The sequence below is a fragment of the Myxocyprinus asiaticus genome, chromosome 23, assembly GCF_019703515.2.
Source record: "Myxocyprinus asiaticus isolate MX2 ecotype Aquarium Trade chromosome 23, UBuf_Myxa_2, whole genome shotgun sequence".
In the NCBI taxonomy this organism is placed as follows: domain Eukaryota; kingdom Metazoa; phylum Chordata; class Actinopteri; order Cypriniformes; family Catostomidae; genus Myxocyprinus; species Myxocyprinus asiaticus.
This window is the reverse complement of record NC_059366.1, coordinates 9,392,027-9,406,191: the sequence shown is the minus strand read 5'-3', so window position 1 is coordinate 9,406,191 and position 14,165 is coordinate 9,392,027. Positions and strand designations below refer to the sequence as shown.

Below are 14,165 nucleotides of genomic sequence, written 5' to 3'. Positions count from 1 at the left end.
CTGATATGGCAGTAGACACCACTATGCTTTTGACATTGCATTCAGAATGATGAAAAACTGTAACTCTCTCCCAAAAATCCACAGATGGATGTGGTTTTTGGATCAGGTTTGTAAAGTTGAATTTCTTTCGTTCAGTCTACAAACAACTTCAAAATTTTTTGCTTCCTGTTTATTTGCGGGGTTCCCACTTTCATGTAAAAGCTGAAAATATCAGGGGTCTCTAAAATTTTGGTTTTAAGGCCTGGTAATAAAATCTTGTCATTTTAAGACATGGATGGATATCAGAAAGCAAAAAAGATCCTATTTTAATCTATGAAGTTGTCAACACTGGAAGCAACGGGTACGTAAGTTTATACGCTAAATGCCACTGATTAAAATGACAATATAATTGTTAAATTAAGAAATTAAAACCCTTATCAATCAAAAAATCAATTGACTGGAAAAGCAATGGAAATTTTGGTGTAAATGTCTGAATCTGGTATTTTGAGCATATAATGTATGATGTGTTGTAAATAAGGCTTCCATCTCTGTGTTCTAGGCTTTGGACCACTGCAGACGCCACGTGTGGAGTTAAAGGAGAGCGTTCCAGAATCTTGGGGAAACTAAAGGAGAATTGCTGTTGCACTGCTTTTCTGTTTTGAAATCGATACTTGGTTTTCATTTTAAAAGTGACACAGATTTAAAATTGAATGATGTCACTGCCAATTTAACAGCCTTTCAGGGGAAAATGATTTTTTTTTTTTTTTTTTGTGGGGGCAGGGGTTTGTAGGGAGGTATGACTGGCAGGTATAGCTACGTGTATATAGGTGAATGGAAATACTTGCACTGAACTTTTTTTTTTTTTAAATGTTCTATTAGTTGTACAATGTTCCTTCAAATATGCACATAGCATTTGAGTCTTGGGAGGGAAATTTAAATGGAAATAGCTAGTGCCTTTGACAGATTAAGGGGTTTTAGACCTCCGAGAATGAAGATGAAATGTATTGGACTTGGGACCCCCTAATATCTCTGGCTCACTGTAACAATGTAAACAAGCACCTGCAAGGCCAGTGTTGTGATTTAAAACTTGATTTTAATAGTGACCTTTTGATCCTAATGGAAGTTAATTCTTTAACTTTTGTCTTTATTAATGAGCTAAAGGGTAAAGTGATGTTTATATTAATTTGGCCCCTCTGAATTCTTACCTTCATGGCTAGATCCTTCAGCTGCTTCCTAAATGTTAGCAACACTTTCAGATTTTATCTTGTGCTTCACACTATTCAGACTGAGTTGGTTTTTTTTTTTTTTTTAACAATTGAAATTAAACCTACCTAAACCTATTCACTGTTTTAATTGATTTGTTTTAAGCCCTTTGAAGAATTTGAAGTCTTTGTTGCAATGATCGGATTCTGGATGTAGAAATCGTGTTCATTTTCCTCAGAGTAATAGATCTTTAACAACAACGTATATACCTTTAAAAAGTTAAGCGACATGTTTCTGTAGAATATTACCAGAAGTGGGTGATCACTGCTGCTGAGCTCTATTCAACGTTTAATTCTTCACTGCAAAGAAAGATTAATAGGGATGAAAACATCAACATATACACTTTAATACAGTCTTATATTGTATGCTAATAGGGAAGTTTTATATATAATTTTTTTTTTTTTTTTAGCTGTTTGGCAGTAATGGATGTGAATTATAGCTGTGGGTGTCAAAGAAACCATTTATTTTGGATTGATGGGCTTTATCAGCCAAGTAATAAAAGCACACATCAGGTATTCAATCTTGGTATCACTTTCAGCATCTGTATGCAGTTCACGACTAAATTTAGCAAACGGTCCCATTCGCTCTGTAGGTCCATACAATGCAAGTGAATGGTGACCAGACCTTTTGTAGCGCCAAAATTCACAAAGGAAACAAAAGTAATCCATATGACTCCAGTGGTTAAATATATATCTTAAGAAGCAATATAATAGATGTGGGTGAGAAACAGAACAATATTTAAGTAATTTTTTTTAATCTAAATCTTCACTTTCAGATGTGAAACTGAACCATGGTTATGGAGTGGTGGTGGCGTAGTGGGCAAAAGCACATAACTGGTAATCAGAAGGTTGCAGGTTCAATCCCCACAGCCATCACCATTGTGTCCTTGAGCAAAGCACTTAACTCCAGGTTGCTCCAGGGGGATTGTTCCTGTAATAAGTGCACTGTAAGTTGCTTTGGATAAAAGCGTCTGCCAAATGTAAATGTAACAGGCACCACATGTGACTTTCAGAAGTGAAAGTGGAGATTGTTAGTATTTTCTCACTCACACAGTTATATCACTTCTGAAGATATTGATTTAACCACTGGAGTCATATGGATTACTTTTATGATGCCTTTATTTGCTTTTGAGTGTCAATTTTGGCATCCATTCAGTTGCATTGGATGGACCTACAGAGCTGAAATATCCTTCTAAAAATCTTAATTTGTGTTCTGCTGAAGAAAGAAAGTCATACACATCTAGGATGGCATGAGGGAGAGTAAATGATGAGAGAATTTTCATTTTTGGGTGAACTATACCTTTAAGCATATTTAGACTGTACATGCAGGTGTACAATCTGAACACGAATATACAGTCAGTGAGGAATCATGTGGAACTAAGCCTTCACATTTCTCCTTAAAAATGAGTGGTTTCCTGATGTAGAGTTTAGAATTAAAATTACATTAAAGCAATTAATGGCAATTTAAAGTTACTATACTGTATATACACTACTTTGCTACAAGTATGTGGTCACTTCCTTCTAATTAATGGGTTTTACTGTTCCAGAATTTTTAGCGAAAACAAATCTTAATACTTCAGCATACAATGACATTCCATTTAACTTTGTGCACTTACACCTTTGTTGCAGAAGTTTGGGGAGGGCCCTTCCTGTTCCAAAATGACAAATGCAAGTGTAACGGTGGCCAGCTGATAGATAGCTGTGCAATGTGTATAAACCTCATTTCCTGACCTCAAGAGGTGCATTAGCAATTGATAGAGGCTTTAGCCTCCTTGTTAACACACCCACCTCCCATGTAGGGAGACGCCAGTTCAAGTCCCGTATGGAGTGGGTTGGACAGGAGCATCACCCAAGGCACACTAAGAATTGGTTTAAGTCTGGTGTGGAAGATGTGAGCCTCTATTAAACGTTTCTGTAAAATGTCACTCTTTGATGTAGCATTAAAATTTGTCTTCACAAAAAGGACTGGAATAGCCAAACATGTTTTGGCCATATGTAGTGTAAGACTATGCTAGTCTGTCACTTCCAACGGTTGATCCGATGTAGCTGCACATATGCAAGAATCAGACACACGCACATAACGCTTGCCAGAGCGACCTGGTTCTGCCAGAAACCCCAAGTGCTGTGGTCGATCTCTTGATGATCCAGGTACATCTCACCAGTCATTCTGCGAAGAGAGTGCGCTTTTGATATGTGCTTGTACAGATTAAATGGTAACATCTCGCTCTTGCGGACAATTATTCATACTCAGTAAACGTGGAAGAGCAACCCACTCAAGGTTGTGTGTTCCGTGACTTTACCACAGTTTGCGTGGTGCCAAAGAAGAGTGAAACCATTTACTCATCCTGTGGTAAAATCACAGTAATGCACAGCTTGTTGTGGCTTACTGCTTTATTCTACCATCCTGAATTTATTATGTTGGTTTGACAAAGCCAACATACTGTTATGATTAAGACATGGTTTTTCAAAATCCCTAAACAAAGACCAACATTTTTGACAGTAACTCATCCTAAAGTTTTCAAGCTACATCCACTGAACTTGGTACAGTCCTTCAGACTGTTCTGACGTGGATTGTTTCTTCGAAGATTTGAAAGCTTTTTACAAGTCTGAATCTCATAATTCCATCCATCCATCGGTTTTGTCAAGCCAACTTAATTCTTATTGCAAGGTCTAAATTTCTGTTTATGTTCTGTTTTTGTTTAAAGTTTAGTGTGTGCACCTTGAAACAGGTTTGATATTGATATTTTGTCCATTAGGTGGCACCGCTGAGCTTGTCTGAGTCTTACCTGGTGTAGTTACTGGTGAAGTAAAGTAAAAAAACTGATAAAATCAATTGCATTCAATTTGAACTGGAAAGCAACATATTTTGTAAGCCCTAAAAACATGTACCATGGGGGCCTGGGTGGCTCAGCGAGTATTGACGCTGACTACCTCCCCTGGAGTCACGATTTCGAATCCAGGGTGTGCTGAGTGACTCCAGCCAGGTCTCCTAAGCAACCAAATTGGCCCGGTTGTTAGGGAGGGTGGAGTCACATGGGGTAACCTCCTCATGTCACGATTAGGGGTTCTCGCTCTCAGTGGGGCGTGTGGTAAGTTGTGCGTGGATCGTGGAGATTAGCATGAGCCTCCACATGCTGTGAGTCTCCGCGGTGACATGTACAATGAGCTACGTGATAGGATGCGTGGATTGACGGTCTCGGAAGCGGAGGCAGCTGAGACTTGTCCTCCACCACCCGGATTGAGGTGAGTAACCGCGCCACCACGAGGACCTACTTAGTAGTAGGAATTGGGCATTCCAAATTGGGAGAAAAGGGGATAAAAAAAAAAAAACATGTACTGTGACATTCTGACATCCAAAATATAGAAATTTTCAATTCAGTTCAAGTTAGTTTTTGCCCAGAAAAGCTGAGGGTAAACATTTTATTAACATATTGATATTATTTTGATTCATAAAGGAAAACTTGACTGCTGTTCTTTATTGTATCATTTAATTTTGTAAAACAAATTAAGCAAGGGTTGTAACAGCAGTGACAAATTATGTTAAAAGTTTAATTTTCTAAGATGATGTCAGTAGCATCACAAAATATAAACCACTGATCAGACTAAAATCAAGAAATCATACCATTTTATATATATATATATATATATATATATATATATAAATTAAAATCTTTTACATGAACAGTAAACAGTGTAACACCAATGAACCATGTGAAAAAAATTACAGTTAAAATGTAAATTAATAACTTTTCAACATGGTAGGAAAATCACTTTATGCACATTTGAATGATGTCACTGCTTCCTCTGAACTTTGACCCTTGGAAGTTCTTTTCTATAACTTTTTGTATTTTCAGAAAACATGTTTTTAACACTGATAACACCAATGACATGAAATCAAGGGACAAACATTATTTTTAAATTATTTAAATGATTAATTACTCATTTTGTTTTGCTTTTTTGCACACTTGTTAGGCCTTGCACTAAAATACTTGACCTGACAAAACAAAATGAGTAAATATATAATGTCATAGAAGTGCTGTACTAGGTGAAGGGGACAAGGGTTTTTTCAGGCAACTGCCAAATTCAAATCTATTTTAGAATAATAATAATAATAATAATAAAATATATATATATATATAGTTCAAAATATAGTTTAAAACAGTCATTTTGACTGTTCTTCAGCCCAAATCTTCATCATGGCTGAAAAGTCAAGGGACATGTTTGTGACACATTTTGATAATGACGATTGACCCACGTATTTTAAGTTTTAGTCAGGAAAAGATTTTAACATAGTTTGAAAGTGATATATGAATGTGCCATATGAAAAAGTTTCATAGTAGGCCTGGTAACAATAACTGCAGTTACTATGGTATTTTGGCAGAAAATATGGGTTGCCATAGTAAAATGTTTAAACATTTGTGAATTATAGTTTCAACAGAACAGAAAAGATCAATAAATTAGTGTCAAGCTCACCATTATTTGTCGTATTTTTGTCTTTATATTATATTTATTTAATATGAAAATTTAACTGTGTGACACACAACTCACTTATCCCACTTTGAAAGACCGTACTCGTGTATTTCTGCTTATTTTCACCGCTTTATCAATTTTTAACTATTTTCCTGACTTGAACTTTTCATCATGTTCAAGACTGTCCCCGCTGCAGACTGTTGCGCGATGACGTAATGGATTGAATCCACTCTGTAGTTGATTTCCGTGATGTTCCATGATGTGTTTTTAACACAGATATCTACACGTAGGTACCTCATTGGCAGCTGTTCTTATGGGCCGCAATACGTCGGTGCATCCGCCATATTTGAAAGGTCAAGAGCCATCATGTCAACACATGAAAGTAAATTGACAGATACGGTCTATAACAGACTGGAGTCTTTTCCAGGCAGCTTTCAGTTTATCTGATTTTCCATAAACTTTGGGCAATATTTTAGATTATATAAAAAATCCTGACTTCACTTCTAAAACAGGGTTTTTTCCCCCGGAGAAAACTGCAAATACAGTCCTCTTTAATTTAATATATCATGGCAAATATACTGAAAATAAGCACCCAGTCTGTCATTTTATCCCACACAAAAGCAGTTTATGCAGCGGTCTGAGGCTTCTTCTCCAGTCACTTGCAATTAAACTGCTCTCCTTGTTGACCGTTTCAAGATGGTGCCATGGTTGACGTATCTGAACAAGCCGAACGAGGCATCTACGTATGTAAACTATATTTTGTAATGTGCACGTCCACAGCTAAATATCATAAAAGATTCTCTTTACAATATTATGTTATTTAGTGTTGTCAGTAGGCTACGGCATATAGCCTATACACAATATTGTTTGACAGTTTATATTAGCCTAGTGGCTAACTAAAAGTTAGTAGTTTAACTACTGCTGCTAGATCTTTGTCTGTATAATCTTTAATGTTTAAATTCATCCATATAATAAATGTTATTTTATCTCTGGCAGCTTCAAAGTTTGGTGTTTATTTCAAAGACTAGATATATGCATTGCTTTGTATTTTATCTCCATGAAACTGCTCTACTTGTGCCGTATCTTAATCGACCATTGCAGGATATCATGAGAGATGCACGAAGCTGACTGTCTGTAGTGTTGAGCTGAAAAGCCAACAGAGTTTATGTGTAGTGAAGCTGAAAATCATAACATAGTGTAAAGCAGTGTGTTACTGTGTGTGACTGAAAAGTGCAACAATAAATGTCTACGTGTTTTGTCAAGCCGGCCCCAGCTTCCTCCTTTACAAAAACTGTTACACTCTTCCTGTGTTTCGGCACCAGTGTAACAGTTTGTGGACATTGTAACCTCTGAGACAAGTTTGAGGATTGCAGTAAACATGGACTGATGTGATTAAGAAACCATTGCTCAGTTGTTTTCAAATGTTTGGAGAACTCTCAGTATGTCTGTCAGTACCAATGTCCTCAAAGTAGCTAATGGCTTTATCTGCACTTCCTGCGTAGATGATTTCTCCTCTGTTCATGAGTGTGAGATGGTCAAACTGACTGAAAATGGAGTAACATGGCTGGTGAATAGAGAAGATGACTGTCTTGCCATTTTTGGAGAGCCTGAGTAACAAAACAATATATAAAAAAAAAGTGTGAAAACAAGAGTTTAGAAACGAATTCCCATGGGCACAGAGCAGTGGTACAGATGATCAAGTGATGAATAAATCTGTCTTTCACATGATGCAAATTTGCAAAAATTGCAGTTGAAAAAAAAATACAATGTTATTTGTGCCAACAAAAGATAAATAGGAGACCATGCTTGACAATTTTACATGAAATGTGCAGATTTAAAATTGATCACAATAATTGAAATTGAAACAATACATCACTTGTTTATTGTGTACATATTAACACTTTTTGGTTTGATATGTATAACTGGCAAAAACCTCAATTTCTTTAATTCACTTTACTACAAATTAGATTATGCATATTTAGTTTCTATTGTTTAAACAATTTTATTGAATATTTTTTCTTTTCAGTTCTATTGAAAATTATTAAATGAAAATTACAATGATAAAAGTGTCATAAATCTAAACTTTTGTTATCTTCACAGAGGATTTTAGAATAAAATAAAATATTTAGAAAGGAGAGAATACTTCAGAAGCCAGATCCTGCCATGAAATAAATAGTAAAAAATAAAATAAAAGAGGCAATTCGGACTTTGTCTTACAATTGTGACTTAATTTCTCACAATTTTGACTTTATAACTCCCAGTGCTGTTGGACTCCTATATCGGCACTTTTGGAATGCCTCTCGTCCAATCAGATTTGAGGCATGAAATAAAGTCGCAATTGCGAGATAAAAAGTCATAATTGTGTTGCAAATGATATAAAGTTTTGTATCAACTGATATAGAGTTTATTACAAAATTGCAAGTTTATATCTTGCAATTTTGACAATACAGTATATTTAAATCTCACAATTTTGACTTTATTTCTATATGCGAGAAATTAAGCCAGAATTGTGAGATACAATGTCAGAGTTACCTTACCAGAGTTATTGTTTATTCCATGCAAGGATCAAGGCACCATAGAACACTTACACACCGGCATTGCTTGCAAAAATATATTACATTGTAATTTAAACAGCAAAATTTGGTCTTACGATTATATACGCTTGAAGAAACGTTGCAGTTTAAATAAATAAGGATTTTTGCAAGCTACAGCAGTGTGTGGGACTTCTTTTTACCTTTCTGTCCTACGCACCCACCCGTAAACAACCAGATCCGGAAGTTATGTTTATTTGTTTCATTTTGTATTGCTTTATAGTAAATGTGTTGCTTGGAATTATTTAATAAAAAAAGATATTCAAGTGCGAGTTTAAGTATAAATGGGAATTAGCTGATTAAAGTCCTAAATTCACACTTTTAAACCCTAGTGTACAGTATATACCATACAATCTAATTGGGCTTACATCACCAAAGTGTGGACTCAGAGGAAAACCATAAGGTGTGTGTGAGTGGTGTCGCACTTCTGCAGCAGTTCCATGATGGAGTTGGCAGTGTTGGCGTCCAGGCCCGTGGTGGGCTCATCCAGGAACAGGAGGGAGGGAAAAGTGATGAGCTCCATACCGATACTGCATCTCTTCTTCTCCCCTCCAGAAACTCCACGCAAACACTCTGTCCCAATCTGAGAGAGAACAAACCCTAATAATGCCCTATCAGTGTTTGATTCTGTGTTATTGAAGCACATGTGACCTTAACCCCTGTTCCTTCACTTACTCTGATTCAACAAAGCATGACACCTGTTTCACACATTCTCACAAGTGCATTGAGCTTTCACACTGACAGCGTCTCTGATGCGTAGCCAAACTGCTTCTCAATACAGAAAATTAAAGGGATTTCCGAGTATGGTTACCCCAAAGTGTAGATTAAATCGTCGGGATTCAGTCAGATTTACAGGAGAAAGTGCTTGTGTGTCTGTCTGCAGTTGGAACTTGCATCAAGCCCAACAGACAATGGGTGAATACTGCACAACATTATTTTATGTTGCTTCAAAAAACACCTATATTGCAAAATACTGCATTCATAAATAGGTCTAGAATGCATTTTCACCATATATAGTTAAGTGCAATACACTTTGTCAAAAGGGAATTTTTAATACTAAGATAAGAGTCCCTTTTTCATAATGGTGGAACAGATGTATTTTTAAACAAATGAGCTAATACCTTAGTGTCTGCACAGTCTTTGAGGCCCAGCTCCTGTATGACAGAGTTGACTCTCATCTCTTTGTCAGATGAAGAATACTCTTTGCATGACAAACAGAGATTGGCAGAGACAGATTCTCCCTTATGGTCAGAGTACACATCAGAATATTATTCTGAAAGACAAAGGAGAGGAAATTATGCTTGACTTAAATATAAAAGGTACGCAGTTCTTTACAAGAAATATTATATTGTATCTCATACAATATTTAATGCCTCCCACACTCAACACTCAATTAACCTTGTGCGACCCCGTGTCCTCATGTGTGTACATTGTGTTTTGGCTTCACTATACACTACGCATAATTTAATTTCATTTAAACTAACTGATCTCAGTTCAGGACACTCTGGGCTGTCATTAAAAGGTTAAACTTTCAGTGCACAGAGTCATGTGACAAAACAACATGGCGCCAAATTCAGCAGAGTTTGTCTTTGGGAGAAATGGCAACAAAAAAGTTGTTTACTAAATAGGGAGCAAGGGAGCATCCTATAGCTTTCCTAAGCAGCCAAGTGCATTCACTCCTGACTTCCGGTCAAAAGTTCAGTTTCAGGCTGCAGATGATGTTTGGACCACTCAACATGTTTGGCAGACATGGGACAATAGTAATCAGTACTTAGATTCAGAATTTATAATATATTATTTTATTTTAACATGGTTGACAGTGATTGGATAATGCTGGCCATTACTTTTATTAGAATTAATTTCTGATTGATAAAATGCTTCAGCACTTGCTAGCACTTGTTTGTTTGACAGTGCAAAGAGAGAACATTGAGATTTTGTTGCCAAAGTAGAAAAAAACATTGTAACACAAAAATCAAGTCAGATATTTTATTTGTATAGTTTTGTGTGTGTGTGTGTGTGTGTGTGTGTGTGTGTGTGTGTGTGTGTGTGTGTGCTTTTCCCCGATACACATTGTTCTAAAGCAGCTTTACAGAAAATCAGCTCTAATGTCTGTAACATCTCAAAAACATGAGTAACATAATAAACAATTTGCTACTTTCTATTGCTTGGTATTAACTTAGTCCTGCTGTCCCCATATGAGGACATACATTTTCTGGAAAACTATTTGCTCTTCAATTTTTTCTTTATTTAATTTAGCATGTTTTATTAGCTGCTACTAGTTACAAATCAAAAAGTTAAATGAAAAATGCACACAGCAGTCACGCTTTGGTCTCAGGAGCTTAAGTATCTTTGGGAAAGTGTATTTTTAATTGATTTATTAAAATTTAGAAGGCCATCTAAATTTCTCCTACCTGAACCACATAGGCAGAGCAGAGCCTGAGGTCAGAGGTCACAATGGTGTTGTCAACCAGAACTTGACCTGATCTTTCCAAACTGCAAGAACATCTAGAAGCCTAAAAAATAATTTTTTTTAAATTAAAGTCTTGTATCTTGTACACATAACTACTTAATCAATGCACGTGTCTCATATACAGTGACTTAAATATTTTGTCACACTTAAAAATATATGAATTGCATTGGATTTAAAAACTAAAATATAAAACCAAGTGGAATCTGCAAGCAACTGATGTTTTTCTCAGAACTAACTTCACTTTTCTAAGCCATTTTTGTAATGAAGGTGATTTTTAGTGGATGTATGAAATCAGTTTCTTTCTTAAGTTCATGCAGGTGTCCAAGTAACCACCGGTGGAGGAATGCTGCCTTCACTATTGGAATTATTGTAAATAGCAGTTTCACACTTGGAAGTTGCACATGAACAACCCCTCAAGTCGAAATTACGACTGGGAAACTCTGAGATAATTTTGATACCCAAGTTTCCGAGATGGGAGGAGTCCTAAACTTTCAACATGGCAGAGGAGAGTACAGTTTCTGAAGTGAATGACAGGTTTTGATCATTTTTCTTAATACAGCCAACTGTTAGCGCTTGCCGTTTCGGTCATGTTCATTTATGTATATCAGCAACCATTCTATGCATGTTGTACTTTTTACACAATGAAAATAGCTTGTATTTGACCAAATTCCATTATTGTCAGCAAGCTGAGTAATATGTATTATAGTGTCAAAATAAAAGTTCCTCAAGAAATATGTATGAATGAACCTGGCGTCGTCCATGTTTCCTGTTCTTTCCTACAACAAAGCACGTGAACACGACGTACTCATAATTACCACTTCAGAAGTGGGAAGTAGGATTATTCCGGTAGCACATGAAGGCAGTATTCATCATATTCACTATGAACATGTTTCATTAACGTTTGACAACCAGAGAGTGTCTAAATATTTTAGACGGTAAATATTTCACCACTAGTAGATTCCACTGAGGGAATAGTAGAAAAAGACTCTCTCTGTTTTATATATCTAGCCAGAAACTTCCCTCCTTTTTCCCCCGACTCAAAGTATGACTGTCTTGCCCTGAATAGCCAAAACTCCACCTTCCACAACAAAATAGTATTATATCTGTATTTCAACCAGGTCAATTCTCTGAGGCCATTAGATGACATTTGGTGCTTCAGCTCTGCCTCGGCACTTTTAACATTCCCTTCCAATTCCACGAGTTCTTGTGCTTTGGATTTTTTGGTGATAGTAGCATACTGTATAATCCAGCCCCTGAGAACTGCCTTAAGTGCCTCCCAAGCCATGTCTACAGAGGATACTAAGGACCAGTTGGTCTCCATATAAACATTGATTTCAGCCTTTAGCATTTGTTGGAATTCAGGATTTTGCAAGAGGGATACATTAAAGCGGCAACTATATGATTTCCTTTTCTTTATATATGGTAACACCTCTAAACACACCAGGGCGTGATCTGAAACTAAAATGTTTCCAATTGAGCAATCAACGACAGATGAAATTAGGGACTTAGACATAAAAAAAAAATCTATTCTAGAGTAAATCATATGGACTGATGAAATTTTTTTTATAGTCCCTACCAGATGGGTTCAAAAGTCTCCAAATATCTGTAAGATCAACACTTTTACACATCCTGTGAAGCGTCAGTGTAGCTCTAGGGGGCTTGCACACTTTTGCTTCACTATGATCAAGGACTGAGTCCATCAAAATATTAAAGTCTCCTCCCAATATTATATCATGAGGGGTGCCAGCGGCTTACAACATCCCTTCAAGATCTATAAAAAAGCCCTGATCATCAACGTTAGGTGTGTAAATATTAGCCAAAATAAGACTTTGTCCCTGAATTTCAGCTAAAACAATAATGACTCTTCCTAATTTACCTTTATTCTGTTTGAGACATTTGAATTGTAGATGTTTACTTATCAGTGTAATGACTCCCCTGCTCTTACTTCAGCCAGCACTATAAAAAAAATGCCCAACCCATATCTTTCCAAATTGTTCAGTTTCCTGCGGAGAAAGGTGCGTTTCTTGAAGAAACACTATATCATATTTCTTACGCTTAAGAAGAGAAAAAACCTTCCTTCTTTTTATGGGGTACCCCAACCCATTCACGTTCCACGTGGAGAGAGACAATCCACTCATATTAACATTTGACTTTTTGACATATAAGAAAAAATAGATCGTGTGTCAAAGACAAGATTATAAAGACCACATTTCAACATTAGTGCAACAATCAATTCCCAAACATCCCAAAGAACAAAAAAAAAAAAAAAGACAGAAAAAAGAAAACGTGCGCATTAACCCCGCGCATGACAGCGCCAACTGCTGTTCATCCCTCTAAACTCAAACAGTCCATGCATGCCTATGAGAGCCCCCACGACAACCTTGCCAATGGATTGCTCAAGTCCGGTGTCTCTATACACATTTTGTGAGACAAAATTATACAGCAAAAGATAATCTATAAAACAAACTACAGCCAATAGGCAGAATACACACAAAGAGCGTGTAGCTTCATCCATAAAACTGACCTGAAGGTGTGATATTCTACAAAATAAACTCCAGGCGCTAGGCAGAACTAGCACAAAAAGAATGCGCAGATTCTTCAAACAGTCAAACGAATGTTCAGTGAGCCGGTCCACTCGGCTGCAACATGAGTACAAGCAAATGACTTACTCACTCTAATGACTATGCAAGAAATACTCCACAAAATAAACTCCAGCCGATAGGCTAAATAAGCACAAAGAGCTTGTAGATTCATCCACAATACCGTCCAGAAGGTGTGTTGCTCTACAAAATAAACTCTAGCCGCTAGGTGGAACCAGCACAAAAAGAGCACACAGAATCTTCAAACAGTCAAGCGAATATTCAATGAGCCAGACCATTCGGCTGCAACGTGAGTACCATAAGATGGCTTACTCACTTCACTGACTTTATGAAGGACTTCGCTTGCTGTGGGCATGTGAATGTTTTACGGCCATCCTTAGCATCTATTCTCAATTTTGGCTGGGAATATCAGTGCAAAAGTGACCTTCTATTGATGTGAACGTTTCTTGCATTCCTTGAATCAATCACGTTTCTCTCTTGTCGAGTTCACAAAGTCTGGGAACAAGAAAATCCTGTGGTTTTTCCAAGAAAGCCTTCCTATACTCCTCGACTCGCGTAACACAAGATCTTCATCGGATGATCTCAGAAATTTGGCCAGAATTGATCGGGGCCTGTCTCCTTCTGCAGATCATCGAGTCAGAACCCTATGAGCTCGCTCGATTTCCAGCTTATGGCGTGTTATGTCGAGCAGATTCTAAAAGAACCCGTCCAGGAATTTCACCATATCCTGTCCTTCTTTGCCCTCAGGAACTCCGACGATTCTGACGTTATTCCGCCAGCTACGGTCTTCCAT

At 36.9% G+C, this 14,165-nt stretch overlaps 1 protein-coding gene and 1 pseudogene across 2 annotated transcripts in view; one reads left to right on the top strand and one right to left on the bottom strand.

Moving 5' to 3' along the window:
- Positions 1-1,319, top strand: part of LOC127413703 (prosaposin-like) — a 20,983-nt gene extending 19,664 nt beyond the window's left edge. For both annotated transcript variants that reach the window (XM_051651053.1, XM_051651052.1), the window contains exon 14: positions 539-1,319. In XM_051651053.1, the coding sequence (XP_051507013.1) occupies positions 539-574 (36 nt within the window). In that variant the 3' untranslated portion in view covers positions 575-1,319. The remainder of the gene's footprint in view (positions 1-538) is intronic.
- Positions 802-14,165, bottom strand: LOC127414315 (broad substrate specificity ATP-binding cassette transporter ABCG2-like; annotated as a pseudogene).